We start from the raw sequence: 27219 nt of genomic DNA, 5'->3' as shown, positions 1-27219 counted from the left end.
GTTCCATCCTGATATCTTCTCGACTAAGAGAATACTAACACACATGTCGCTCACCACTGTCGAATCACCCACGCTTATACCTCATCCCCTCCCCAAACCGAAACACAGGATCCACCGTATCAAACGGCACATCCTCCCTACTCCCCCTCACACTCTCCATACTCCTCGGCAAATCAAACGGCAACTTCCCCTCCGGCCCCGCCCTCCCAAGCAGCACATCAAGAAACGCCTCAGCGCTAGCACCATAACTACACAGCACCGCACTCGCACCCTCCGCAACCTCAGGCACACACGCCGGCCGATCGAGATACAGATCCACGATTGTAGGTGTAGACTTGTAGATCTTGGCCTGTCGCGCTTTTTCGTCGGGTGTGTATTCTAGTGAACCAGCGTGGAAGAAGGATTCGAAGCCGCCTGTGCGGGATGTGTAGGGTGCTTTTAGGCGGAGGAGGGTTATGTCTGCGGTTTCGGGGTTGTTGGTGATGGTGATGTGTGGGAGTCGTGATGTTAGGAGTGTGGCATCGAAACCTTCTGTGTAGATCTTTGCTGAAGCATCAAGGTGTAGGGGTAGGATATCATTCTCGTTCTTGAGAAGTGTATAAGCCCGTTGCTGTGCGTCTTCGCCTTCGCGAGTAAAGTCCTGTCTGCCAACTATGCTTGCTGCCTTTTCGACGTCCACGAATGGGTCATCGAAGAGACCGAGTTTGAACTTTTCCTCCAGAAGACGTCTGACGCTCTCGTCGATTCTAGCCTCGCTGATCAAGCCCTTTTCCACAGCTTCAACGACGAGTTCCGGACACGATTCACCGCCGAATTGGTCGCAGCCTGCGTGCAGGATCTTAGCGACGCGCTCGACCGGGCTGAGATGTTCGCAGCCCCACGCTCGTGCTGGCATGTTTTGTCCTAGGATGTTTGCGTCTGTTACTAGGCCCCAGTCTGTGCATATGATGCCGTTGAAGCCCATTTTCTCGCGGAGGAGGTTCGTGATAATCTGCTTGTTGAATGCGAAGCCGACTTCTTCGATCTTCTCACCGTCGATCTTGAGACCGATTGGTTGGCTGTAATACGGCATTACTTGGCTTGTTCCCGCTTCTAGAGCCTTCTTGAACGGTATGAGATGATAATCGAAGTTGTCCCCTGGGTAGACCTGTTCTTTGCCATAGGTGAAATGTGAGTCTTCCCCGTCTTTCTCGGGACCACCGCCCGGGAAGTGCTTAGTTATGCAGCTTACGCTGTCCTTGACGATACCATTTGTTCCTTGGAAGCCACGGATGTACGCCGCGCCAAGTTCACCTGATAGTTCTGCATCCTCACCGAATGTAGCGTTTATCCTTGCCCATCGTGGTTCAGTGGCTAGATCGATTTGTGGGTGTAATGCGACGCGTAATCCGACAGCCAGGTACTCCTGCCTCGCTATATCTGCAAAGCGTTGCACAAGCTTAGCATCACGCAGTGCAGCAAGACCGAGGGTTTCAGGCCACTGGGAGAAACAACCTGCGTTGAAAGAGGTGCCGACGTTATCTGTGAAATGGTTGCGTGGATCAGTCGAGACCGTGACCGGAATACCGAGGCGTGTTTGGCGTGCTGCTTCCTGGAGGCGATTGTGCCAGGTTGCGGCTACTTTTGGGTCGGTGATGCCGCCGATGAGGTTGAAGTGCGTCATCAGCTTGTTGTTGAGATATTCATCTGTGCTGGGAAGACCAAGCGGATTGTCAGAGGTGGATAGACTGCCGTTTGGACCCATGGGGATCATGTTGTGGAAGAGCTGGCCGGCTTTTTCGAGCAGCGTCATCTGGGAGAGGAGATTGGCAACCCGCTCGGTGATCGAGAGGGAGGCATTCCGATAAGGGGCATCGGCCGGGGGTCTCGAGGTGGACGACATGGCTAGGGAATGCTTGGTGACAGTGGTGTCTTCAGTGTGCTTGTATAGACTCTCCTATCGTTTGGTTTGGAACAGGTGTGGCTTTTTTGACTTATAACATAGATGGGTACCTTTTTCGTCAGCAGTCAGCAAAGGACAGTGGGCTAGCCTCGCACACGAAGCTTGCCATAACGCCTTAGGTATGCTGTGTAACATAAGGTAGTGTTCGTGAAAGGTTGTCGTATCGAGGAAGGTGGGGCTGCCGGGTCTCGGAGCTTGAGTGGTAGCGACTGCCGTCAATTCAAGCTCTCATCTTTTGCCATCGACGTACTCAACGAAAAGGGCAGTGCAGAGCCCTTGGTCATCGTAAAACCATATTGTAGACACATCAAGAACCTTATTGATCGCGACGAGCTAGTATGGCAACATCAGCGATGGCACGCTTTCGAGAGACTTACCTGCAGCATGTTGTCCATACTCGCCGAGGCGCATAAAATGCTACTCCCTAGGATTCGAGAGTCTCCAGCCGTTGTCAAGCCCCGGATACCTTCTTAGCAAGGAAGTAAAAACAGCAGTGATGTAAGTATCTTCAATGGCACTGCGAGTTTGCAAAGCTCGAACGAACACCTCCTTTTGACGTTGCATCAAATGTTGTTCTCTTTGCTGGCGCGGCATATTTTGTTCTCATACACTGCCCTCCCGCTCAAGCTTAGACTCAAGCGTTCCGGGGACCAGACGAGCAATTCAGCGTTGATATAAATGCACCCGCGAAAGTGACGGCAAGAAGAGATGCTCGCACCACTCGGAATTACTAAGCTCCTAGGCCCTTGAGTCGTTCCGTGTGCCAAGCTCGTTTAAGCTCAGCACAAACCTTCCTGAAACGAAATAGTGCTATCGCAGTGGCGCACTGAAGGTTTTAAAAGTAAACGGAAATTGTCAAGCAAAGCCGAGGTTTTCTCCATTTCGATGCGGCAATGACACAAATTATGGGCGAGAGGCAGCCCTTGCTCGAGGACAACCAGAATAATGACCTCGAGAGAGCGACCAGCAAGGATGATACCGACGACGGGTTCGTTATCGACTTCGATCCAGCCGGTGATCCAGAAAATCCCATCGAATGGTCGAAGAACTACAAACGAGGCATTGTGGCCTTGTTGGCTTTCATAGCCTTTACAATGTCCGTCCACATCCACGGCGCAAGAGTCATGCTAATATATCCGTAGCACCTTCACCTGCATCTCCGTTGTCCCCGTGGCAAACCGCATAGTGCGAGATCTGAACCGGGACCATCACACCGACAAATCAGCCAGCGTCCTCCTTGTCACGATCTGGGAGCTCGGTGAAGCAGCCGGTCCACTCTTCGTCGGCCCATTGTCTGAACTGTACGGTCGACAGGTAGTAATCAATGTCGCTAACGTGCTCTTCATCTGCGCCACCATCTTAGCAGCATGCTGTCAAAGCACACATCTTTTCATCGCCGCTCGATGCTTGACCGGTGTGGTAGTGGCTGGTAATGTGCTCAATCCCGCCATCGTGGGAGACATCTACCTCCCCGAACAGCGTGGGTCAGCAATGAGTCTGATCATGCTTGCACCTCTCCTAGGAGGAGCTGTTGGTCCAGCGATCGCCGGCGCCATTGCCGAAAACCTCGGCTGGAGGCAGATCCTATGGATGTCTGCTGCCTTGATGGCTGCTTGCGAATTTGTATTCCTCTGCTGCTTCCGCGAGACATACAAGGTAACCATCCTCAGACGAAGAGCCGCGAAGCTCAGCAACGAAACCGGAAACACGTACAGAACCATTTTCGATGTCGAAGGCAGCAAAGTCGGTTCTTTCAGCAGCTTCGTGGAATCGATTACCCGTCCTTTCTACGTCTACTTCGGCTCCAGCGTCCTGCAAGCCGTCTCTCTTTTCGCTGGAATGACCTTCACATTCTTCTACATCATGTCAACGACCTTGCCAGACATCCTTGAAAACATCTACGGCTTGTCACCAGCACTTACTGGCTCCTGTTTCATCACCTTCAGCGCCGGCTCCGTGATCATGGTCATCGTGTGTAACCTCTACCTCGACAAGATATACATCAAGCTTCGCGAAGCAAACAACGGCATCGGTCAGCCAGAGTACCGACTGCCATTTGTCATCATCGGCTCCGTGACCCTGCCCATGGCGGTTGCAGCATACGGCTGGATTGTCGACAAGCGTTTGCCCCTGTCTGTGTTATTGGTATGCGTTGGTGTCATGGGAAACACGATGATGCTCGGCTATCTACCCATGAGTGCTTATATTGTGGATATGCTTGGTCTGTATTCTGCTTCGGGCATGACTGCGGTGATTGTGGCAAGATGTCTGATGGGGACGTTCTTCCCCATGGCTGCTACGCCGCTGGTGAGTAAGTTTGGTTATGGATGGGGCTTCACAGTGTTGGCTGGTATTAGCATTGCTCTTGCGCCGATACCGATGCTGTTGTATCGGTATGGAGCTAGGTGGAGGCAGAGGTCGCCGTACACAAGTCAGTCTTGATAGAAGCCATAGAAGAGATTGCGGCAGCACGTTTCGAGGTTGCTTGTGATCACGGAGCAGCAAGTTGTTTGCACCTCTCCAAACGTTTCTGACATGTCTTCGCAGTTTCACGGGTCTTGCTCTCGAAGCCGGCACCCCTATGTCTTTGCTCATTGCCACTTAGCCGCACTTCCTCGAAGCCTCTACATATCATCTTGTTAAACGGGCAGCATGTCTTCATGCACGACCTCCACTTTTCCAGCAACGCTGTAAATGCACCGTGATAACTCCTTTACGTCCGAGTCCATCAAGCTCTTCTCACATGCCGCTACTATGATAGATTGCTTCTGATTGTTATACGTAAGAATGTGGCGTCCCTGCAGGGAGTTAGCTGTCCACCCAGATGACTCGGGATTTTATGGCTCTTACTATCCTGTCATTCTGACCTTGACTCTGTAGAAGGACAACGACACAATTCATCCCATTTCCCTTCAAACATGACGTCAAGTGTTCCATGACACCGAGATATTTCCTCCAGTCCAGGAGCTCGAGCCCCGGGCAGTGTCGAGCAAGGAGTCGCACTTCCTGGACATGCGGGCACTCTAAGCATGAGCGCCTGTGCAGCCAAAGTCCGCGAGCTTGTCGATCGTGGATCTGTACTCTGAGCATTCTTTGGACCATATCTTTGCGTACTGTTCGACCAGCATCATTCTTCCACCTCACGGGTTGACCAAGTCCTTGAAACTCACAATGACTGCAGGCATTGAAGTCGAACAGTGCCTGCTCCAAAAAGAGATTTTTGCACTCGCTGTAGACTTGCTGGCTTGTTTGTAGGACGCTAGACTTGGTGGTGTGCTCCAGTATGGCTCGTTGGCATGTTGGCGCAGGTCGTGTACCGCGAAAATCAAAGGACGGAAGTAGTGCTTGTAGATTATGTTTCGTAGCTCTGGCGGGATGTCTACTAGCCATTGCAGGCGCATGTCGGCTTTCTTTTGCTATATAGATCCTCGATTGATCAAAGGTAGTGTTTGCATGAACTTTCAGAAAGATCCTGATCTGGGGTGGTGTTAATTGAGGCTAGAGCTGAGATGAAGTACGTGGGATTGGAAATCGGTTTTGCTCGGACCTAGTGAAGGTGGGGTCAGTGGCGACTGCCTGCACAGTAAATCTGAATTGCAGCGCGCAATGAAATGAGGTAGAAAGGGAATGAAGCTTGTCACTAGCTCTTGCCGTCACTGCTCCTTCAGAGGGACACCTAGAAGGAGACCGACTTGTGCGCTGTGATTCGTCATTTCGTGCTTCACACTCCGTGCTTCATACTATTGGGCATCATCAATCAGCCTCGTCAAGCACAGATTTTTCTCCTCTTCTCAATCCAGCTATTTGCTTCTGCTTCCCAGCATTCAACCAATGCACCTAGATGGACATTATTGACTATGCCTGACGGCCACAGCCCATCTACTCCCATTTGAAATCGATGTCCTTTGGTAGCTCCAGGAGCCTAACGAGCCACTCCTGTAATTTTTGTCTTCGTTCCACGTTGAGTCTGGGTGGCACCTTATGCGGCCTTGGGGTAGACGAAGACTCGGTTGGTAGAGCCTGACGAGGAAAGCGGTCCGAAAGCTCACGCATGTACGCGGCGCGGCGCCCTTTCCCGAGCACAACATTCGTATCGACCTGCTAGCATGAGTCTTCGTTATTTCCATACGCGACGAGTTGGACATCCTACCAAAGCGCCTGAACCTCCAATGACGACTGCACACGACACCACGAATTTGACCGATGAGCCATCAAGTCTCGCTACAACATCGTGTAGACGAGGCAGAAAGAGTACATCGAAGGCGTAATATCTATCCGTGTCAAATTTTGAAGCCCATCGCGTCTCGTACAATGTAGCCTCTTTCAGTGGTGCACCCTTTCCAAGCTTTTTGACACGCAGCAGACTCTCGAGGATTGAGTTATTGGTTGTAGCTTTGACCTTCTCGACATTGAGAGCAAAATGTGTTTCTGATTTGACCAAACTTTCTGCTGGTTGTGGATTCCGCAAAGTAAACAGGTCGAAAGTTGCTTCTTTCCAGAAGATGTGCTGAGCCTTGTGGCTGACCTGTTTGTTGGTAAATAGTAGCCCTGCACCTGGAAACGCTCCTTTGACCCTGTTCAATCCATGTTGCTTTGGTGAATTGGCGTGGGTTTGTCGTGGTGTATTTGACGGCTCTTGCAGGTGAACAGTAACATCTTGGAAAACTTCGGTGTAGATTTTGTTTCTGATCTCGGGTGGGATATCGTGCAGCCATGTGAGAGGCATGGTGGTTCGTCGAAGACGTCTTCGATAGGATCGTGTTGAGAACCAAGAAGAGATTGCGATCGCACGATCTGAGAATGTCTTCGCTTAGGCAAGAGCTGTGTTACGAGTAGTTGACAAAGACGACTAAACTGTTGACATTGAAAAAACGTGAGAGGTATTTTAATAAACTGATGGCACTTGAAGTATTCTGTAGTGACAAGAAACCGAATAATCAAGCATGGTGATGGTGCTGTATCTGAAAGTGAAAGTCAGGGCTACCTCACCCCGATCTCACAATCAACAAATTCTTATCGATCGGCACCGAAGCAATTTCTGCAACCAGTGTCGCAAGAAGTAGAAGCAGGAACTTACGATAAAGGTAAATTAATCTATCATTGAGTTGAGTAGGGTGTCGTTGAGCGCTGCGCTCAAGATTCTTGTCTCTTGACGAGTGTCAGAACGTCGTAGATCTATAGGTGGCAGATGGGTAGACGTATATACAATAATACAAGCTGAATCGCGAAGCCGCAAAAGTCCACCGCTGGTCCACAACGTCCTGTCACGAACGCTGCAAAACCACCTGCCAGAAGCCGACCTTTCTGTTCGCCTGGAAATGCTACTCTCCCAGCGCCAGAGAGACTTGGCCGTAAGCTGAAAAACAATGAGATTCGTGAGTGGTGAGTTTTCGGCAGCGTCTGCCCAAGCGTGTTCACTGTCCTATCCTCCGTCTTTTCTTGTCGTTTTGATCCTCGCTCTGCGGGTGCTCTACAATGAAGTTGAGCTGCCTATCCTTCGAGTTGGTAGACTGTGGAAACTGTGGTCGTGCTGCCATAGGCGGCTGAGCAGGTGCGGTTGGCTGGGCGCACGTTGTCGGCTGCGTCGTTGGCACTTCTGGCCCTCGAAGCTCATGGCCCTCTTCTGGGTGATCGTCGTCTCTAACGTGGAAATGGACGTCTGAGTCGTCGATCTCGTCAGAACTTGGCGGAGACTGAGGATCCATCTCTTCATCGTCGTCAATCAAGCTCGGTGCCTGCGTTGATTCGTTCGTGGGTGAAGGGATAAGAGGCATGAAGTGGTGGAAATGAATGTCCTCGTTAGCAGTGTTGACACTGGCCACGGATCCTTTGACACCTTCTCGGCGTCGCGCTTGTGCGATGTTGGACTTCCGAGAAGCGCCAGCTTGGTCGGCAGGTTGCTTGCTACCAGCAACCTGAGGATGTCTGCTATTCCCAGTAGGCGTAGGAAGTGGCGAATCTAGCTCCATGTCCTCATCGCTAGTGTCTTCGGGAAGCTCTGTTTTTGTCTTCGCATCAGCAACAGCATCTCGAAGATTCAAATCCACGCCACGATGTTGCAGGAACTCAGAGAGGTTTGGTGCTCCGGAGCATTGGCTCTTGACTGGTGCGGACTTCTTGACTTTCGAGGCTTTCCGTTCGGCCTTCGGTATGCAACCTCCTTTCACCAATAGCTTGGCTGGTGCATCCTTGGAGATCAGATGAGCAGATCTAACAAGAGGATGAGCAGTGGCGCTAGGGGTAGTAATTGGGCCAGGCGTAGTGGGTGGCGTTGCAGCAACGGGGACCGTAGGCACTGTAGGCACAACCGGTACTGTCTTTTCGGGCAAAACGTCTTTCGCCGTTCCGTTTTCGTCGAGCTCGATCGGCTCACCACAACCCTCGGCCGCTGCGTCGTGGCTTGCGAAATTTCTTGTATGACCTATCCGGCAGTGGTTGATGAAACCCTGGGCGCTGCCGAAATCGAGCCTACCGCAATCTGGACATACCAGCTTGACCATTCTACCATCGGATTTGCGCTTCAGGATCATAGGGCCAGTCGGCTTTTGTTTAGGCTCTGTAAAGCCGGCCGGCAGACCAGAGTTGAGTGCACGTTGAGACCTCGAAGTCTTGCCAGCCAACTGGGCAAAATCTGTGTAGTGACCACGTGTTGGACGACCATAGAGTGACGCAGCAGATACCGGAGTCGCCAATTCAGCCTCACCACCATCGAATTGAGGGTCAGACAGCAGCCATTTTGCGTAGTGTCGAGAGTATGGCCCATCGGTGACTCCCCATGGAGCAGGCGACCGAGCGGGGTGGCGCTCTGAAGATTTGCGCACAGCAGAGCCTTTGCCTAAGGATACTTGCTCCGATGGTTGTTGTAAAGCAGGGAACGGAATCTCGGAACATCTGCGCAACTGCTCCAGAGCAACTTGGCACTTTGCTAGTTCTTGGTCAATAAGACGCAATTCCCTATGCTTTAGCAGTATCTCCAAGCTCAACTGCGATGAAATTGTCTGACGCATCGTGGCCAACTGTGCTTCCTCCTTTGACTTGACCTTTTCAGGAGACATGATCTCTGACTCGACGCCCGTTTTGCCATCGTTAGCAGGGTTTGTAACAGCAGGTACCGAACGCAGAGCAGGGGACTCAGCAATGTTTGGGACTGGAGATGCGTTTGAACTGCTGTTTGGCAGTGACTTCTGCACGTCGACACTAGAGGGAGGTTTCACAGCCTGACTGAAACTTGCAGGTAAGGTCGCCGGCTCAAGCGGTCGCTTGCGTTTTGGGGTCGCACTCGCGCAAGACACCATGGAAGGTGAAACATCGTGACCAAAAGACGGGAGATCTTGTGACTGCATCTTTTCAAAACCCGTGTTGGAGTTCCAAGACAATATGCGCAACATGTTTGCCTTATCTCTCATGCGATCCACGTTCTCTGCCAACACACCACAACGACTTGCGTCAGCCTGTTCGAGTCACCAGGCAGCACTGTTTGTCGCTAATGCCATAAGTATCCGTCGCCCCAAAACAAATCCTTCAATCCTATCTGTGTATGTCACAAGAGCGATTGCGCGCTTGCAGGCTGTATCGTCCGACAGGATGACGACAGAGCGTTAAGCAATGCGCCGGAATCGCTTTATTAATTGTAGCTATGCCGAGCCAGCGACAAGAGTGATTGTGATTGTCGTGATTGAATGCTAGTGACGGAGCGCAAGTGGCAAATTGAATAGTGATACAGGTGTTGCTGTGTTTCGGCGCAGACTTGAGTGCACGGAGCTCAGTCTTAGATGGATGACGATTATAGTGTTTAGGCAAATCCGAAGAGCTAAGCTACCAATTAAGGCGCCTAGTCGTGGCAATAAAGAACAAGAGGCGAAGTGAAGTAAATATTACAAAGCCAACGAAGGGGCAGGTTGGAAGGACAAGGTGAAGAGAAGTGCTGGTAAAGGGAGAGAAATGGGAGGAAGACAGATGAGACAGGTGGACGTGTTGATGACACGAACAAAGGTGATGGCGTGCGTGGAAGTGGAAGGGACGCCTGCGATTATCCGCTCAAACTGAAGGAAAGAGTTTAGACAGAAGCTAGGGGGAGCATGCGAGGCGCGTGAGGTAAGACTCCTCCCTGCACCGCAACAACTTGCTTGAGGGAGGCAACGAACCAACTGGAAGTGCCACATGCCGGAGCACATCAAAGAAGTGGGCAGAAAGAGCCACCATGCGGTTGCACTAGGAAAAGCAAAAGCCACTAAGGGTCACGGATGGAAGCAAGATAGTGGGGACAAGATAGACGAGCCAGCCTGTGAGAGGGCTGCGGCGGACACCAAAGCCAGATATCCGGCTTAGCGCACTGATAGCAGGCAGCACCAAGCCTGTCCGGATCATCCTTCCAAGCGTTGCAGAAGCGCCAAGTCCTTCTCAGGCTCAAGCAACATTGGGTCGACCAATCGACGCCATCTCTTCTACCCTTCTTCCGCGAAGACTGGCTTCGTCCCATGGGTCTGTCTCGGCTTCTGCTTCCTTGCTGGCCATCATCCCCTGTCTCATACGCATCCAACCCATGCCTGGCCTTGTGCAGCTTATCTCCGGTCTCGAGTATTGTATCATGCTGACTTCAAGAAGCAAACATCACCGTTTGCTATCAATCAATAATGATAGCAATCTCCCACTTGACACGTGCGCAACTCTTTGCACAAAGCCGTACTGCGTGCCCTTCACTGATATGTATGCGAAGCATCGAAACGTATCCAGTCGAGCTAGACCTGAAATCCTCGACGAGGAAAGGTCAACAAGCGTATTGTAGCTGCTTTGGCAATACTTGCAACAGACGTGAAGGGTTCACCGTCATAATGGTGTAACAGATGCGTCTGAGGAGCAGGTTCCAATGTTCTTTCCATCAAGCGGTAGCTGTCATCCCAGGCTCCTGAGCTATAAGTATTCACGAGCGAATTAATGGCTTAGCAGATGCTCAACGTATACTCCGCTGGACAAGAGCTGCCATGACCATGTGTACCGGAGCGCAATCCACATCAACTGTCCAATTCTTGTCTATAAAATCAGGGAAGATTCGGCTCGTCGTCGTCACAATCCATGCGGTGGTAGCTGATGTGCTGCAAATTCGAAAGTTGGTTCGGTAGAATTGTGGCCAAACTAGGAAAGACGTCCAACCTTCTGACTGGCGGTAGTTGAAGCCTGCTCTGTTTCGTATATCGGCGGCGATGTTCGTCGTGTGGATGAGGCTGAGGCTAAGGAGAGGCGAAAGGCCAGCAGGAGTGGGATCTAACGTTGCTGTTGATATCTCCTTAGGCGAAGTCTGTCGCGACGCTCTGGAGTGGTGAGCAGTCTGCATAGCCAATCAATACGCCAGCAATTGTGCAGAAAACATTGAAAAACTGCTGCATGAAGTTGAACGTCGGTGGATCATCAAGAATGACGGGACAACTGGCGGCTTGGTTTCCGATATCACAGATCACACCACGCTCGATGCTGAGGATCATGGATGCACCTGCATCGAGAACTCTGCTTCAGCTTCATCACGATGGACAAGTTCATGGGGCAACAGTTGTCCAATTTGTAAGAATAGTATTGCCATGCATACTGCTCAGTTGATGGCAACTATGCAGTCTAGCTTTTCGAGGATGTTGAACCTCCACTCGCGAGGAAAGCTCCCAGCAGCATTATCGACGTTATTTCCTCCAGAGCACGGCGCGCAAAGAAGAATGCAACCCGAAGTGCACGACTTCCGGAGCAGCCATCGTCTTCCTATCTAATGCCCTCACATCGAACTAAAGTTCTCATTAGCAGTATTATCAAGAACTCCGACGCGTCTCTAGTCTTCAGTAAGTCCAGGGGTGTTCATTCCTCTGCCCATCTGCGCTCACGAAGAGGTTGCTTTCTGCCTTCTCGGAGGCGGGTGCCGTCAGCCTCGTGTCGCCAAGCGATGTACTCGCCTAGCCTCTCTTCAGCGTATTTTGCATAGTCAAAATCGATTTGGGAGATTCTAGCTTGAATCAGGGCCCAGATACCCCAATACAAGCCTGGTATTCCTCGCCAGCGATCAATGTCCTGGTACAACCTGTCCACGGTGGATTCATCCATTTTCTGTTTTGAGTGTTTACTGTACGAAGCGACATATTCTTGAAGGAACCCTCGACGAATGGATTTGGTGGGCACCATGCTATAGTCGCAGTCATATCCAGCCCATTCGGCAAAATGGTTCGATATGTCAAATACGGCAGGGGCGGGTGTTGCATATTCATAATCGATGAATGTGACAGGTTGCACGTCTGGTGTCGTTGGTGCATCTGGGCTTTGTAGCTGGATCACGTTCGCACAGAGCAGATCACAATGCGCAAAAACGAAGCCGTGCTCACCGATGCCATCTTCGCTGTCTAATTCCTCGAAAGACCTCTCCATTTCTTGTTGCAACATTGCCTTCCTGGCTCGCTCTTTGTCTGTGTTTACGCTCAGCGCATTTACCCAGTTCTGCATGACAGACCAAACGTTCGGTACGGGCCGGCGTGATGCCAGCGCACGAGCGTGCGAGCGCATGTTGTCCAATTTATTGACCAGACAATGTCCGTTGGTATTTCCGCTGGTCCCATTGGGCATTGGAGCCTGCGAGCTGATGCCAGAAATCGGAACTCTAGCATGCCATTCGCCTAACTTTTGAGCAACGCCACGCCATACAGGCTCTCGAGTCAAGTCTTGCGCTGTGCAGACTTTCCCTGGTATGAACCCGTAAAGGAGACCATTTTGAAATCTTGCTAAAAGTGGTGGTGCCATTCGCCGGTCCGCGAGCAGTCCGTGTGATATTGCTTCTCGATCTCGGTCGATAATGAGGTCAGTACCGTTGCCATAAGCCCGCATGAGGATAGCATCGCTGTCTGCTTCGGTCGGAGGAGCGCCAGGTCTGCGTCTCGAAACCTGCAGCAACTGCGCCATGTTAGAATGGCACGTGCTCATGTAGAGCTTGTGTGACATACAGTGTTTGTGATACCCTCTGTAAATTTGATGATGACGAGTTGTTCAGAACAATCCCTCCACTTCGGTCGTATCCAGTAAACCAACTTCAGTACCGAGGAGTCGAGGTCGCGTATGTCAAAAGACAGGTCTATGTATGGCACAGAAGGGGATTTGGCATCGGTGTGTCCATTTATGCTCTGTACAGCCATGGTCTGCGCTATTAGCTTGTAGAAACAGAAAGGACAAGAACTTGTCTATAACTAAGCCGTACAGAAAGTAGATACAGAAAATGAACAATGCTTCCCAGTTTGTATCCCATGGTAGATGTTTGAGGAACAAAGGGACACGGGTTGCACCTGGTTCTCCCATGTGCCGATTGGTGAGTATGGAGAAAGCACTGAGCTGAATTAGGAAAAGCAGGCAACGTCACTCCTACCGCTGCCCCTGTTCTCTTGCTTGGCAGGAACCGAGAGGACCCCGAGTCTCATAGCGAGTGGGCCATACTCGCAAAGGTCATAAGGTTACTTGTATGTCCAGCTTGACGCATACCAAAAGATACTCATCGAATCACGTCGCCGATATAGAGACCTAGGAGTATGCCGCCGGCGTATATGAGGTCGCAATAACTAAGCAACGATCGGTATGCATCAATGAACAACCTGTATGGCTAAAAGTGCTCGTGCAGCTCGTTAACAGCATGATGGAGCCACTTCATGCGGGCCGACCTCAAGGACCTCGAAGGGTTATGTGTGACCATGTGAAGGTTTTCTTGAATCACCCTAGCAGCTACTTACACCAGAGCAACGGTGAACATGAAAAGGTGGTTGCGTAGAGTAGTCGTATCGTTCACAATTTCACAAGCATCTTTTCCGGTATCGCAGGTATGACTTTCGGGCCATCACACAGCGAGACAGAAATGCAGAGGAAGGCACGTTCGACTGATAGAGTTCCCCGCGCTGCTTCGGTTGAGTGCCGATCCCCGAATGGACAAAACACCGTGACCAAGCAGTATCGTCGAACCACATATATGTCTATCTGCAACGATCTGTTTTACAAGCCGCAAAATCTGACATAACGACACGATCGACGAGCACAAGCGAGATGGCGTCTATAATGCAGAAAGCAAATAGTCTGCGGGCAGCCCTGAGTCGAGGCAATGGTCTCTCTTTTGGAGCATGGCAAATGCTACCTGGTTCGTACCTGTCAAGGACCATTGCAAATTCCGGTTTCGATTGGGTATTGGTCGATTGTGAACATGGAAACATTGCTGGTAAGCATGAGTCGCACGCTTTGCCTATGTGGCTAACCGTGCGGTGAATCAGACAACGAAATGCATGAGTCTGTACATGCCATTGCATCGTGTGGAGTAAGCCCTATTGTTAGGATAGCAGCAAACGAAGGTTGGATGGTGAAGAGGTAATTGTCAATCCAACCTCGAGCCACATGATCTGACAAAGGTGAAGGGCACTAGATGCTGGATCACATGGTGTTTTAGTTCCGCTGATATACAGTGTCGAGGATGCGAAGAAGCTTGTTGACTCAGCCAAGTTTCCACCTAGAGGCAGAAGAGGCTTCGGCAGCCCATTCTCAATGGGAGCTTTCGATGTCAAGGGGAACCTAAGTGGCTTGGAGTACATGCAGAACGCCAACGATAGCCTTTTGACGATAGTGCAGATTGAGACCAAGGAGGCACTCGCAGCTGTCGAGGAGATTGCCAGAGTAGATGGTATTGATGTGTTGTAAGTCCTGAGTCTCTAGATTCCCCATCGCAGGAGTGCAAGCTAACAGCGACATAGATTCGTGGGACCGTGGGACCTCGGAAACAACATCGGGCATCCTGTCAAAGGAGACTTCGACCAAGAGCTGAAAGATGCTATTACCAGAGTCCGGGAGGCTGCCAAAGCTGCAGGGAAATGGTCCGGCATTTACTGCCCGAATGGCGATGTTGCTCGCAAGTACGCTGATGAAGGATTTCAGATGGTTCGTTCTTCGCATTGATGCGTTCCATGAAGTACTCTCTGACATTGTCTATCCAGATCTCAGTCATCAACGACATGACCGCTATCCCCACGTTCATGGCACAATCTCTTTCGACAGCTAAAGGTACCTGGGGCCACAGTGCTGCCCAAGCAGTGAAGGGTGCGGCTTATGGCGCGGCCAATCTGACTTCGAAGACATCAGACGACAAATCTTGATGGGAGAGCCATTTGACTAGCCGACGTCTTTCTAGCGGGCTGAACTGTAGTATCCAGAGACATGGACGACGTTCGCACGACCAACCCTGATAGGTTTGAACAAATGACTCGCCAGTACCACGATGCAACAATGTACCCACAGGGTGATTTTATGGATGAATCAGCCAGACCCTTCTTCAACCAGCCTGCACCTGCTGTTCAGCGTCATCAATGAGAGCCTCAACTTCTTCCTCTGTAAATCTGTGCATGAGCTTCTTCTCTTCACTGATTATGTCGGGCTTGGAGTAAGTATGCATCACTCTGCTAACGTGGAGCACCGGCACATCAAAGGCATACATATTGAACCACTTCTGATTGTCTTTATTCATGATATCGATCTCGTTGTATTCCACCGTCCGCCTCTTCTGCACTTGTGCCAGTCGAGCTTTTGCAGTATCGCAGAGTCCACATTCAGTTTTCGTGAACAACGTCAGCCGCGCAGAATACATGCGCAGGATGGCAGAGGGTCGCATTTCGATGGGTCGATAGATGAGGATGGTACTCGGTAGAGATGTGTTTGTTGCTTCCCTTGTAAGAATCTTACCTGCAACACGGTTATTCGAGGTTGGAAGCTAGCCAAAACATTGACGTCAGGCGGCAGCATTGGGGACGAAAGGAGTAATAGCTAGCGTAGATTCAACCCTGTTGCCTCGCCATCTAGCAGTCCTGTAGAAACCTACATGTTCCTATACTCATACCACCATGCTCTGTGCTGCCAGCCCTGCGTCAAAAGTGACTGTGTTCGGTCAGCTCGCGACGCGAGGATAGTTGCTCCGAGCAGCAGACGACAACCCGCTCACTATCCGGAGGCTGAAGCCCAAGCCTTGATCTGAATTCTACTACCGCATTAGGAAGGGAAGCAGGCGTCGCAAATCCTCAAATCGATCCAAAGCTGCATTTGCTTACACATCAACTCTTCATGTTGCTCAGCCTATTCAAGTAATGCAATGAAGGTAGGTCGTCGTTGAAGACGAGGTGAAGTATATAGAGGGTGGCATCGCCTCTGGCAGTCATGTCTGCCTCTCCTCACAGTAACAAGCAGAATTCAAGCGATACCAGGCAACAACACACGGACTAATCTACGCAGTGCAGCCTTGATAAACCTCAGGCAGTCTAGGCGGGAGACACGCAACAACTGACAAATGGCAAACGACAAGCTGCCCCCAACCATGAAGGCCCTCATTCACAATCAGTCTATGGGCACTTTGAAGCTGGACGAGTCAGCTCCTTTACCAACTACGAACAACGGAGAGCACCTCATCAAGGTTGACGCTGCCGCTATCACAACTGGAGAGTTGCTCTGGCCTCGGCCAGCAGAGCTCAATGAGTCCGTTCCGGGTGTTGAAGCGGCGGGTACTGTTGTGACGGCGCTATCAACGTCCCAATTTAAGCCTGGCGATCAAGTATACTTCCGCACACAATACCCACGAGCTGGCTCTGCTCGAGAATATTCAATCGGCCTTGAATCTGAAATGGCCATCCGACCCAGCAATGTTAGCGCCGAAGAGGCCGCTGCCGTTCCTGTCTCTGCCTTAACTGCGTGGCAAGCATTGCTCACCAAGATTGACCTCAATTCCTTGCTAGATGGCCAGAACGGATCGCAGCCCAACAGAAGATTGCGAGTGTTCATCAATGGTGCTTCCGGAGGTGTAGGCCTTTTCCTTACGCAGTTGGCTCATTTGGCTGGGTGTCAGGTCGTTGGAACTTCCACGAACGAGAAGCTCGTGCGTGAAATGGGCGCCGACGAGGTGATCAACTACAAAAGCACTTCCATCACTGAATGGCGCAAGTCACACGACGCCAGATTTGACTTAATTCTCGACCTTGTTGGCGGCCACAGCTTAGATGAAGCTTGGCACCTTGCCGACGAGCATGGTACGGTGCTGACATTTGTTCCGCCCGCGGACATGCAGTGGAAATTCGACCTTGATCGACCCGCCGGGATTAGCGAAACAGTTAGTGGGAAGTTCTTCCTGATGCAGACGAATGGCAAACACCTTCAGCAGATCACGAGATTGATTGAGGATGGAAGGCTTCGCCCGACCGTTGATAGTGTCCACAGAATGGATGATTACAGGCAGGCTTTCGACCGTGCTTTCAGTGGTAGGGCTGTTGGCAAGGTTGTTCTGCAGGTTCGCGCCGGTGTTAGTTGAGTTAGTCCAGAAGGCCTCTGCCGCGGAATTAATGCAATCGACTTAGTAGGTGTCCAGTATATGCCTGCCGTATGCTTACCAAATGCCGCAGATTCGCCAAGCCCACTATCACGCCTTGCTTGACCGAAATCGCGCAAGCCGCGACTTCCCCATGAAGATGCAACCGCTCACCTGGAAAATGCTGCCGATTCCCGCCTGGCGCTCTCGTTAGGTAAGCCAGTTGCAACCACGCATTTGGGAAGCTGCCAAGGACTAGACGACTTTAAACCGTCTTCCGTTCTAAAGACGTCTTCCGTATCCCGGACACTGATTTTGATGGTCCTCATGATCATCACGACGCAGCTCTACGATGATGAAGATATACATTCCATTCAAACCTCATTGCGGTTGGAGATAATCATTACCATCTCGAACTGGCCATGCAGCTCCATCTGTCGTCAGTTGAATAATGCCCAACTTCCTCTTCGTGAACAAAACCCAGGCTTCTTCTCACCTCACTCACGGCGAAGCATCAGAGACCACAGCAATTCAACACTTTGTTCAGAAGGGGCGGAAACGTGCCCGCAAAGCCAAATTAGTCTCACGCTTCAAAGTATGTCCGCTACTGCTCGAAACTGCCAAGAAGTCGGAGCCAGATTTGGATAAGGAAGAGGCGATCAAGGACTCAGCAAAACCTGCAGCCGATACCCAGGCTAGACTCGACCGTTCGTCGCAAGAAGTACCACTTGATGGCACGAAATCTTTGGCTCCAAGTCAATTTTGCATGCCTTCACTATGTCGCAACATCTCCGGTGCCATAGACCCGTTCAAAGCCACAGCGATTACGGTCGACAGTAGCATACAATGCTTGATTAACTACTACACAACAGTTTACCACCCTACACTGTGGCCGAATGAGAGCATAGCGCTAAAGAGAGGCGGGTATATTTTCGAAAATGCTGTCAATCATGTCGTACAAGCTAGTCTCCTCGATGGTTTGACCATGTACTGTCTCCTCACAGCAGCTGTATCTCGCATGCGTCATGTTGACCATCTGCCAATGCCAGAAGCAACCAGGAGCAAAGAGAACGAGTACATGAATCAAGCACTGCGCCTTATGCAAGAACGCATAGATCAGGCAGCACAGAAACGAGGCATAAACCTGCTGTACCTTCTCAGCTCTATGGTGTTTCTCTCAGCGGCAGAAGCATACAGAGATGATCTAGGGGCCTCCAAGACACATCTCAAAGCCTGTGTGAGCCTACTGGCTCACCATGGTATGAGTATCATAGATGTCACCGATCAGAATCTTCAAGGTCAACTGCTCATGTCCGACCTCTTCCTCAGCTGTGTCAACCTCGAGGCGTGTCTGTTTAGCGCTGATGACTACGATCCTGGAGCGGTCACGGTACTCGATCTACAGCCGTCCGAGCTCGATCGGCTGCCGCACGATCTTACATGGATGGCGGCTTCCTTGTCGCACAATCGTAGCATTTCGTTAGAAGTCAAGTTCCTCATCTCTCAGATACAAGAAACCTATACCACGAAGCGCTGCTTGGATACAACAACAATGACTTCCAGCCGAGCAATGCAGACAACGCACTGGATCACAAAGCGAAGTATGGCCATCAGAAACAGGTTATTGTCTGTCTTCTTGCCTCGCAAGTCAAGTAGCGGTTCGATGTCTACGGGAGCCTTGCAAACGCCAGCAGAGGAGCTTCTCAACAAGGTGCTTAGGATAGCGCTGATACAGTTCACCCTTTTATCAATGAACATTACTGGCCGAATCAAAACCGTAAAAGTCATGTCACGGCGACTTCAAACACTTCTTGCACCTCTTCTTGTCGACCGATCAGATGTCACCGACGGTCAAACTGAGCTTCTTCTCTGGTTGGCAGTAGTCGGCTATTCATGTGCACAAGACGGTAGCGAGAACGAGGAATGGTTTGCCGATAGGTGTCACGAGTTGATTGACGATTGCGAGGCACTACACGGGCCGAGCCATGATGGCGAATCTGATGATGATGATGATGATGATGATGATGATGATGATGATGATGATGATGATGATGATGATGATGATGATGATGATGATGATGATGATGATGATGATGATGATGATGGCGTGAATGCCCTCCTTGAGCGACTTGAACAAGTGCAGAACAGATATTTCTATCACGAGCAAGTGCAGAGGCCTCGTCTGGGGAAGCTCATACATGGCACTTGGTCACGAAGTCCAGAGAAGCTGGGCGATGGCATCCTGGCGCAGAGAATGGTACCTCATGTGTGAGAGCAAGAGTACGAAGGTGTGACCGCGCCGCTGAGTGAAAGACGGATGACACTGGAAACCGGCACAGCACACTGGTATGGAGATGATATCAACCTCGGAGGGAACAGGAAAACTTGCCCTCAGTAGGTGTAGCTGTGCGCAGCGTGTTACGATAATGCACTTGTCGGTAAGGCAGGTGCGAATTGCATGGCAAGACGGCAGTCTCAGCTCCATTGTTTCGTTCATGACCGACATTTTCCAATCCCACGGACTTACACTGGCGTAAGCTTTTCGAGATAAGCACTTAGGCCAAAGTCAACACCTGAGTAAGTCCCTCGCTGAGCATTATTACCACTCTATCACTTCTAGGATGCAGGGCCCGCGCATTCGGCGCTGACGCCAACAGAGTTCGTGAGCCGGCAGCCCTTGTAGCTTGAGCGGCGAACACGATGCTTTAATCCAACGGAAAGTGTCCTTGATCTGTCCCTTGCCACCTCACTCCCTTTTCTCATCACGAAGAGTTCCTACCACTGGCACCTTCCCCTCAACACTACCACTCTCCACGCCCTCAACAATATTCGTATGCTCAACATTGATCCTCGGTCCCTTAAACCACTTCCTCGCCGAAACCGCATAATAAATCATAGCCAGCAACATCGATCCACCATAAATCAGACACGTCCAATTCATAGTCAGTAACGTCAGATCCGAGCCCTTGACAGCAGGGAAGCACAACGCCGGCACAATCACGCACCACCACCCCACAGCGATAGCACCGAGCGGCTTGCTGAAGCGGCCGAGATGCCAAGGACCAGGTCGGAAACGCTTTGACTTCCCATCGAAGAAGAGCTTCAGCGCAACCGGGAACGTGAAAGCAGTGTATTGACCGATTGCACCAATGGAGAAGACGGCGCCGATTGCGACGGGTGACGCGAACATGAGGAGGCCGAGAAGAGCCGAGATGGTCAGGACGCCCCATGTTGCCCATACTGGTGTGTGCGTGGACTTGCTGACTCGACTCCAGTAGCGAGATCCTGGAATGGCGCCGTCTCGGGAGTAGGCGAAGATTACTCGGGTTGCTGTGATGGTGCAGCCTTGACCGACGAAGAATTGGGCTATGATGTTTAGGGCGAACATTGCGAGGCCGGGTTTTGGTCCGAGGACTTGGAGGCAGAGGGAGCCGAAGGGTTGGCCGTAGGGGCCTGCGACGACTTCCTGCACATTCTTAGGTGAGGGATGATGGAGTGAAGCCAGTGACTTACGGTGATATCCTTGACTGTATATGCAATCACGAGTATGATGGCCCAGCCACCTACAAGACCGGAGAGAGATGTCATGATAATAGCTCGTGGGCCTGCAATGTTCGCATTTGAGCATTCTTCTGATAGATGAAAAGGTGCGTCGTAGCCCGACATCGTCCATATAGTCGTGAGGAAGCCCCTGGTGAAGGTGAGCTTTTCGGAAATATGTCTAGTGAAGGTCTGCTCACATTATGGTCGCCCAGCCGATAGGCCAATCTGTACCATTCTCGAATGTAGTCCAGATCTCGCTTGATCTGTTTGTCTTGGGACTGTTGATACTGCCGACAGGAAACCAAATCACGAATATGAGGATGATGACGACGTTGGCAACTGTGCCCACCTGCGAATTTAAGTCAACTTCTTTGTAATGACATAGAGCAAATTTCTGTACCTTGTTCACCCACCCAATAAACTTGGTGGACTGCATAGTAATAAAGCCTTGTATCACCAGCAAAGCAAGCAGAGTTAGGTATGTATGCCAGGTCTGCGGCGTGTACCCAGGGTAGGCGATTGCGCCACAGGTCACCTGTCGTGCATGTCAGTCATGCCAAAGGCGCTTGAATCCATCAAGCTCACAAGCATAGATGCAAGAGCATAGTTCACCGAGCAAGGTCCTGTCGCGAACCCGAAGAAATTGCTCCATCCCACAATCCATGAAGCCAGGGGACCCCAGCCTTCTGGAGCAAGAACACTGGCGGCGTAGTAGAGTCCTCCAGCGGTAGGCATGGAGCTACATAGCTCTGCCATGGTAAATGCGGTTGACTGGATGCATAATGCTGCGATGAGCCAACCCCAGAGTGCGCCGCCGGTGCCTGAATACCCTAAGGAGTAAGAGGTTGTGCTGGCAACTGAAGGCAAGAGTCCAAGGACCGAGAATGAAACGGAGAAGGACTCGAGGACGGTGAAGTCTCTGTTGTAGCATTGTCAGTGAGAAACAGTCTCAGAACCGTCTATATTGGTGATGAAGTTTTGCTCTGGTAGGTAGCATGAAGAGAACTAGTGGAAATTCTGCATCGTTGCCAAAGCAGTCACAGACCTTTTGAATTCCTGCTTGTATCCTAAAGCACCCAAAGTCTTGTCATCTATGGCGGCGTTCTCCTCAATAACTGCGAGCTGGTGTTGATTGTCCAGAACAGAAGTGACAGCCGCGTGCTTGTTGTTACTGGTTTCACTTGAGTGGCGAGATGATCGCCGATCGTTGCTCATGTTGAAGGATAGAACCACTGCCAGAACGCTCACGCAAGCACTGGACGAGTATCAGGGTGAATTCGTGGGCTGTTCAGATAGACATAATGCCAACACCAAACAAGCGAAACATCCGAGCCCACGATCTGGCATAGAAGTACAAGGACCTGTCATGCTCGGTTACACGACACATCGCGTCCCGCCATCTGAGCATCCGAAATATGATGCATGCTCTTGCGATTTAGCCGTGGTTGGCAAGCGGATCAGGAAGGTGTACGGTACCTGTTGCTGCGAGGACAAGGATTGCTTTATCATAGTCGTTTCGAGACCAAGACAGTTGAGAGATAACGCATAGCAGCAGTGCAAGAAACATCTAGGATTGGTGGGAGGGAGATACAACCTTTGCGAAAGCTTAACGTGCTTGAAGCTCAAGGGGGCCTCATGTTTGGCTTGAGGTGAGCAAGAGCGGTGATTGGGTGCAAGCTTTAGAAATCCGAGGGCGCTGTCTGTGGCATGTCTTGCAAGTGCGGAGAGCACAGATAAGGGCATCTTCGGCAGGCGAGGTCGCGAACTTAGCTAAATGTAGGGTGGTAAACCTCCAATTACTGAAAAGCAATGAGCTGCGGTTGGTGTCACCGGTCGACTTGCGAGGGCACGCGCTCCTAGGACTCCCAGCTGCTGAAGGGGTCGATGTTGACGGCAGCTATGAAGAAAAGAATGCCGGAAACCGGGTGCTCCGAGTCCTTCCTACAGTGCACGTGATCGACGCGTCGAGGACGCGTCAAAAACGTCAGACCAAACTACCAGCTGCGATAGCCTGAGGTAGAAAGCAGCTGCTTCCCTTGATCTCTGAGGTACCTGTTAACCAAATATGACATCAAAGCCGTTCCTCGAGAGCAAGTGCATCAACCAAACTGTTGCAGAAAAATGCTCAAATTTATATCCCGTCGTCATGAGGTTCGTCTACATAGAGACTCGACCCAAACTCAACGTCGTCGACATGGTTGAGGATGACGTATGGAGATATGAAGAGCTACCAAAAGCTTTGGAGTCTCAGCAGAGCATGACAAAGATTCAGCTTGCTAGACTCGTCAAGTGGAAGATGTAAGTGTGTTGCATTATCGAAGACCGCTTCGTTAAGACTTCGTACGTGCATATCTTGCTACTATTCGGGCAGTCCTTGGTGTTACGTATCTTTTTCGTCAGTCTACAGCATGCTTGCACAGGTTATATGACCCTTGAATGGCATACTTGTCTTCCCACATCGTGAATACACGAGCGCCACAATTCCCTTTTACTGACACAAAGCCCTAGCACACACGGAGTCCATCGACCATTCTTGCCAGGCATGATCCAAAAGAACACCGAGGCAGAAGTACAAGAGCACACAGAAAAAGCCGCCAGCTTGATCAAGGACATCCAACCAGGTCAAGGAGCAGCAGCCATTACCTCAGCAATCGAGGCTGCGCTAAAGCAAGTCTGCAACCTGAAAAGTGTAGGTCCGGCGACCGGCACACTGGTGCTCAGCGTCTTTCAGCCGAAGCTCGTGCCCTTCTTCGAGGATGAGCTGTATTTCTGCCTTCACGCAGATCACACAGGGAAACTCAAGTACGACAAGGCAGAATACAAGTCGTTGCTTGTCGAGGCTCTGGATATTGTCCTGAACCAGAATGTTGAGGCACAGGCATTGGAGAAGACAGCTTACGTTCTCATGCATGCGGACAAACTTAGCGATGATGCGAAGAAAGAGCTTGAGCAGTGCCTGGACGTGACAAGCGCTGGTGATCAAGCAAAAGATGACACTGCAGAAGCAAGGGAGCAGTTGCCGAAGAGCAAAGCCAGTATCGAGGAAGCGGCGCCCGAAGGAAGCGATGTGAAGAAGGCACGAGCGCGTCGCAAGGTAGACGTTCAAGAAGATGACGATGCTAGCCTTCGGAGGTCAAAGAGGAGAAAACCGTAGCCATCGAGAAGTGGCAAGCGGCTTTCCTTCTTGGTAAAACTGCTTTGCATTAATTATCTAGCATGAGATCCAGGTATGTCAATGCTATTTCCAACCGACTCCGCGCTGATGACACAAGATGAGTGGTTGTTATCCTCCTCTTCAACCCAAGCACATTTACAGCAACGCAGCAGCTCCAGCAAAGATCAGGGCAAGCAGACTACCTGCAGCCTTGACACTCTCAGCACCTGAACTGCCTGTCTCGACCGCAGCCGCAGAGCCTCCAGATGAGGTGTCGGAGGCAAAGCCGGTCTGAACAGCAGCTTCGGAGTCGCTCGTGGAGGTGGCAGATGAAGCGGCGCTGGTGGCAGAGGCTGTACCATAGGTGGTGGACGTGGTGCCGTAGACTGAGGCGGCATTGCAGTTCTGATCTCGTTGTTGCTTGACGGTGGTGGCTCCTATGTCCATCGGGCAATTGTCATAGCATGTGAGCAGGTTTCCATATTGTGTACACAGGCAGCCATAATCGTTCGAGGCGCAGGCGTTGACTTGTCCCTGGATCGTGCCCATGCAAGCATCAAGAATGCTGTTTGTGTCAGTCTTTTTCTTCCACCACCTAGCTAGGAGGTTCTTACTTTTGTGCCAGACATTCGGAGGTTGATGCGGATGTGGCAGCGGACGATGTAGCTGACTGGGCAACGGCAACTGATGCCACCGAGGCGATGAGGAGAGCCTTGAACTGCATATTTAGTGTTGCTTTGTGAAGTGGATTAACGAAAGATGTGAATAGTTAACTATTGATTATTTCGAAGAAATGGATGAACGAATGTGTTGAAGGATATATCAGAAAAAGCTATGATTACACGAAGACTACAGGAGGAACAGGAGGATGAGCAGGTAAATAAATCGATGCTCCCCAGACGTGCCAAGTGCACCTCATCGCAGCCTCCTCTAGCTGCCTCTTGCCGCGTCCGAATTAGGAAATAGCGCTCGGCTGTGAGATCCCCTAACTCCCTGCAGGTTCTGAGTCAGCCATTCATGGCTCGAGAAGGGCTTCGAAACTGTGGAGATTATGCAAGTCTTGCTTCTTGGAGATGTCGGATCGAAACAAGCATCTGACGACCCACCGCAGGGGCGAGACATGCTTCACGTTTTTGATGGTCATTGGCAAGCACTGCACTTTTAGACGTGGTCTCGGTCGTGTTGAGTATATTTGCCATTGCTTAGACGACGAGCAGTAAGAAAACATGTGCTCGTGTGGCGACATGTTAAGACGAAGGGAAGCACGAATCTGATATTCGATCCGTTCTGTTCTCGGGTTTACTGTAGAATACGGAAGGTAAAATTGAATGTGCCATGTGATTGGCGTGACGGACCTTCTTTGCAGTGATCGGCGAGGCAACATTTGTTTGCGGAGATTGTAGTAGCGTTCTTTTGTGCCGGAGGTACCCTTCTACGAGCACTTTCATTCGTTGACCACTCTTGACCGTATGGGCAGGATACGTAAACCCGAGCGCGCGTACAAGGTATGTTGTAGACGACGACGTTTTAGTAGACGTCATTAAGAGATGGTGGTATGTCGACAAATTGTCGGAGTCAGAAACAGAACCGCATCTTCAGCATAAAGTTATCCTCGGTGTGACACGCAAAGACTGCATACACAGCCTAGAACAATCAACGGGATCTCACGTTGTATGACTTGCGGAGCTCGCTTAAGGACAAGCTGGAGATCGTTCTACGGATCTTCTCAGAGCTTCATGGCGGCATTGTGAGCATCGTTGCAGGCCACGGAGCCTTGGCTGTAAACCGACGCCTTCGCATCGGGCATGGGTGGCAGGTCTGGTATCTTTATATCCTCACTTGCGTCGGCTAACCGGGTTGCATCGTGGCCAAAAAGCCAGTCCTTTCTTTCGGAGCAGCCCCAGAACATGGGGTTCTCCTTGCTATCTTCCTGCATCAGCTGGTCGCGCCGATCACGCTCTGGTCCATCATGCAGATGCCACCACTGCTGCAAGACCCTGGTGTTTCTGGCTACGTAAGCTGCTCGTGGACGGCGTTGCTTCTCATAGGCATGGAGGGCTAAACTTATGGTGTCGTAATACCGTAAAGCGGCCGCCAATGTTGCCGCGTCTTCGGTGGCTTGAGCCGCACCTTGTGCCTGCACGAAACCTGTCAGTACAGTATACTGCCACTGGCACGTCCTAGCATACCATGTAGGGCATCATGGGATGACACGCATCTCCTAGCAATACCACCTTTCCAGATGGATGAATCCAGCGATCTAGTTGATCAAAATCTGCTAGCTTCCATTTCAAGTATGTTCCAGTAAGCTCACACATCTTGCGAACAGGCTTGCACCAGTCTTTGAAACGCTCAATCAAGTGGGTATTGTCCGCTTCGGATCGCCATTCGTCCAAGCCGATTGGCGTCCCTTTGTCGGTGGCGTGTGTAACATCTATGATGATGTTGTAGAGTGTCCCGCCTCGAAGAGAATAACCAACAGCATGTGCTTCGGGTCCAATCCAATGTGTGGCCCACGGATTCTTGACAAGGTGTTCGGTCTCAGGGTCGGCGAGTAGAGGTTCGACCGGAACCAAGATACGATAGGCGACGTCGCCGGTGTCAACAGGATCAAGGGGCCTTCCATTGATGGTGTTTCGAGTGGCTGACTTGATGCCATCTGCGCAGACAACGAGATCAAATTCATGCCACCGTGCTGATGTTTTCAATGAAGGCTTGTCAAAATCATACTCTTCGATCCTTGTATCCATCAGGAGTTTGATGCTCGGGTTCTGCTTGACTGCTTGGACCAAAGCATCGATGAGGTCCGCCCGGTGGATGAAATAGTATGGAGCGCCATATCGCGCCTGAACATCGTCAAACGAGCAGTCCAGCAGATTATTGCCTTTCCAGTCCACGAAGCGATTGCCACAGGACACTTCCTTCACGAGGGAATCGAGATCCACTCCCCATGACAGCGATAGTCGGGAAGAGTTGGGCGGTACACGAATGCCGGCGCCGACCTTTCAATGTTAGTGTCTGTCATGCGTTAGCAATATCGGAGTGGTCACCTCAAGAAACTCCTTCGTGGACTCAAAGACTGTGATCTGGTGACCGTCCTTGGCAAGAGCTAAAGCAGCCTGCAAGCCTCCTATCCCTGCTCCCACGATGCTGACCGAGAAATGATGCATGTCTTGATGGCTTCATCTGGGACCATCGAAGCATTCAGTGTGGCTTATCGAGTAGAAACATCTTCAGCGCCTAACATCA

General features: G+C 51.0%; 13 protein-coding genes across 13 annotated transcripts; 5 read left to right on the top strand and 8 right to left on the bottom strand.

Moving 5' to 3' along the window:
- Positions 1–64: 64 nt before the first annotated feature.
- Positions 65–1882, bottom strand: PMZ80_009868 (uncharacterized protein; the record flags this gene model as incomplete). Its single annotated transcript, XM_064878261.1, has 1 exon — positions 65–1882. One exon carries the CDS (start codon positions 1880–1882, stop codon positions 65–67), a length of 1818 nt encoding a protein of 605 aa, XP_064725829.1.
- Positions 1883–2835: 953 nt separating this feature from the next.
- Positions 2836–4384, top strand: PMZ80_009867 (uncharacterized protein; the record flags this gene model as incomplete). The annotated part of the gene is made up of 2 exons (XM_064878260.1): positions 2836–3038; positions 3085–4384. The coding sequence occupies 2 exons, from the start codon at positions 2836–2838 to the stop codon at positions 4382–4384; spliced, it is 1503 nt and encodes a 500-aa protein (XP_064725828.1).
- Positions 4385–5821: 1437 nt separating this feature from the next.
- Positions 5822–6668, bottom strand: PMZ80_009866 (uncharacterized protein; the record flags this gene model as incomplete). The annotated part of the gene is made up of 2 exons (XM_064878259.1): positions 5822–6040; positions 6093–6668. 2 exons carry the CDS (start codon positions 6666–6668, stop codon positions 5822–5824), a joined length of 795 nt encoding a protein of 264 aa, XP_064725827.1.
- Positions 6669–7356: 688 nt separating this feature from the next.
- PMZ80_009865 (uncharacterized protein) lies at positions 7357–9330 on the bottom strand (the record flags this gene model as incomplete). Its single annotated transcript, XM_064878258.1, has 1 exon — positions 7357–9330. The coding sequence occupies one exon, from the start codon at positions 9328–9330 to the stop codon at positions 7357–7359; it is 1974 nt and encodes a 657-aa protein (XP_064725826.1).
- A 2449-nt stretch (positions 9331–11779) lies between these two features.
- Positions 11780–13098, bottom strand: PMZ80_009864 (uncharacterized protein; the record flags this gene model as incomplete). The annotated part of the gene is made up of 2 exons (XM_064878257.1): positions 11780–12859; positions 12910–13098. The coding sequence occupies 2 exons, from the start codon at positions 13096–13098 to the stop codon at positions 11780–11782; spliced, it is 1269 nt and encodes a 422-aa protein (XP_064725825.1).
- A 1121-nt stretch (positions 13099–14219) lies between these two features.
- Positions 14220–15084, top strand: PMZ80_009863 (uncharacterized protein; the record flags this gene model as incomplete). The annotated part of the gene is made up of 4 exons (XM_064878256.1): positions 14220–14305; positions 14353–14628; positions 14686–14869; positions 14926–15084. The coding sequence occupies 4 exons, from the start codon at positions 14220–14222 to the stop codon at positions 15082–15084; spliced, it is 705 nt and encodes a 234-aa protein (XP_064725824.1).
- A 176-nt stretch (positions 15085–15260) lies between these two features.
- PMZ80_009862 (uncharacterized protein) lies at positions 15261–15596 on the bottom strand (the record flags this gene model as incomplete). Its single annotated transcript, XM_064878255.1, has 1 exon — positions 15261–15596. One exon carries the CDS (start codon positions 15594–15596, stop codon positions 15261–15263), a length of 336 nt encoding a protein of 111 aa, XP_064725823.1.
- Positions 15597–16292: 696 nt separating this feature from the next.
- On the top strand, positions 16293–17276 carry PMZ80_009861 (uncharacterized protein; the record flags this gene model as incomplete). Its single annotated transcript, XM_064878254.1, has 1 exon — positions 16293–17276. One exon carries the CDS (start codon positions 16293–16295, stop codon positions 17274–17276), a length of 984 nt encoding a protein of 327 aa, XP_064725822.1.
- Positions 17277–17724: 448 nt separating this feature from the next.
- PMZ80_009860 (uncharacterized protein) lies at positions 17725–19545 on the top strand (the record flags this gene model as incomplete). The annotated part of the gene is made up of 1 exon (XM_064878253.1): positions 17725–19545. One exon carries the CDS (start codon positions 17725–17727, stop codon positions 19543–19545), a length of 1821 nt encoding a protein of 606 aa, XP_064725821.1.
- A 474-nt stretch (positions 19546–20019) lies between these two features.
- On the bottom strand, positions 20020–21572 carry PMZ80_009859 (uncharacterized protein; the record flags this gene model as incomplete). The annotated part of the gene is made up of 4 exons (XM_064878252.1): positions 20020–20739; positions 20787–20964; positions 21014–21351; positions 21402–21572. The coding sequence occupies 4 exons, from the start codon at positions 21570–21572 to the stop codon at positions 20020–20022; spliced, it is 1407 nt and encodes a 468-aa protein (XP_064725820.1).
- Positions 21573–22962: 1390 nt separating this feature from the next.
- On the top strand, positions 22963–23970 carry PMZ80_009858 (uncharacterized protein; the record flags this gene model as incomplete). The annotated part of the gene is made up of 2 exons (XM_064878251.1): positions 22963–23114; positions 23325–23970. The coding sequence occupies 2 exons, from the start codon at positions 22963–22965 to the stop codon at positions 23968–23970; spliced, it is 798 nt and encodes a 265-aa protein (XP_064725819.1).
- Positions 23971–24126: 156 nt separating this feature from the next.
- Positions 24127–24694, bottom strand: PMZ80_009857 (uncharacterized protein; the record flags this gene model as incomplete). The annotated part of the gene is made up of 2 exons (XM_064878250.1): positions 24127–24535; positions 24585–24694. The coding sequence occupies 2 exons, from the start codon at positions 24692–24694 to the stop codon at positions 24127–24129; spliced, it is 519 nt and encodes a 172-aa protein (XP_064725818.1).
- Positions 24695–25696: 1002 nt separating this feature from the next.
- PMZ80_009856 (uncharacterized protein) lies at positions 25697–27140 on the bottom strand (the record flags this gene model as incomplete). Its single annotated transcript, XM_064878249.1, has 3 exons — positions 25697–26107; positions 26160–26972; positions 27021–27140. The coding sequence occupies 3 exons, from the start codon at positions 27138–27140 to the stop codon at positions 25697–25699; spliced, it is 1344 nt and encodes a 447-aa protein (XP_064725817.1).
- Positions 27141–27219: the final 79 nt, after the last annotated feature.

The sequence above is a fragment of the Knufia obscura genome (genome assembly GCF_036327395.1).
Source record: "Knufia obscura strain CCFEE 5817 isolate CBS 148926 chromosome Unknown scaffold_15, whole genome shotgun sequence".
In the NCBI taxonomy this organism is placed as follows: Eukaryota; Fungi; Ascomycota; class Eurotiomycetes; order Chaetothyriales; family Trichomeriaceae; genus Knufia; species Knufia obscura.
Note: the sequence above shows the minus strand (reverse complement) of the source record. Positions and strands in the feature narration are given on the sequence as shown.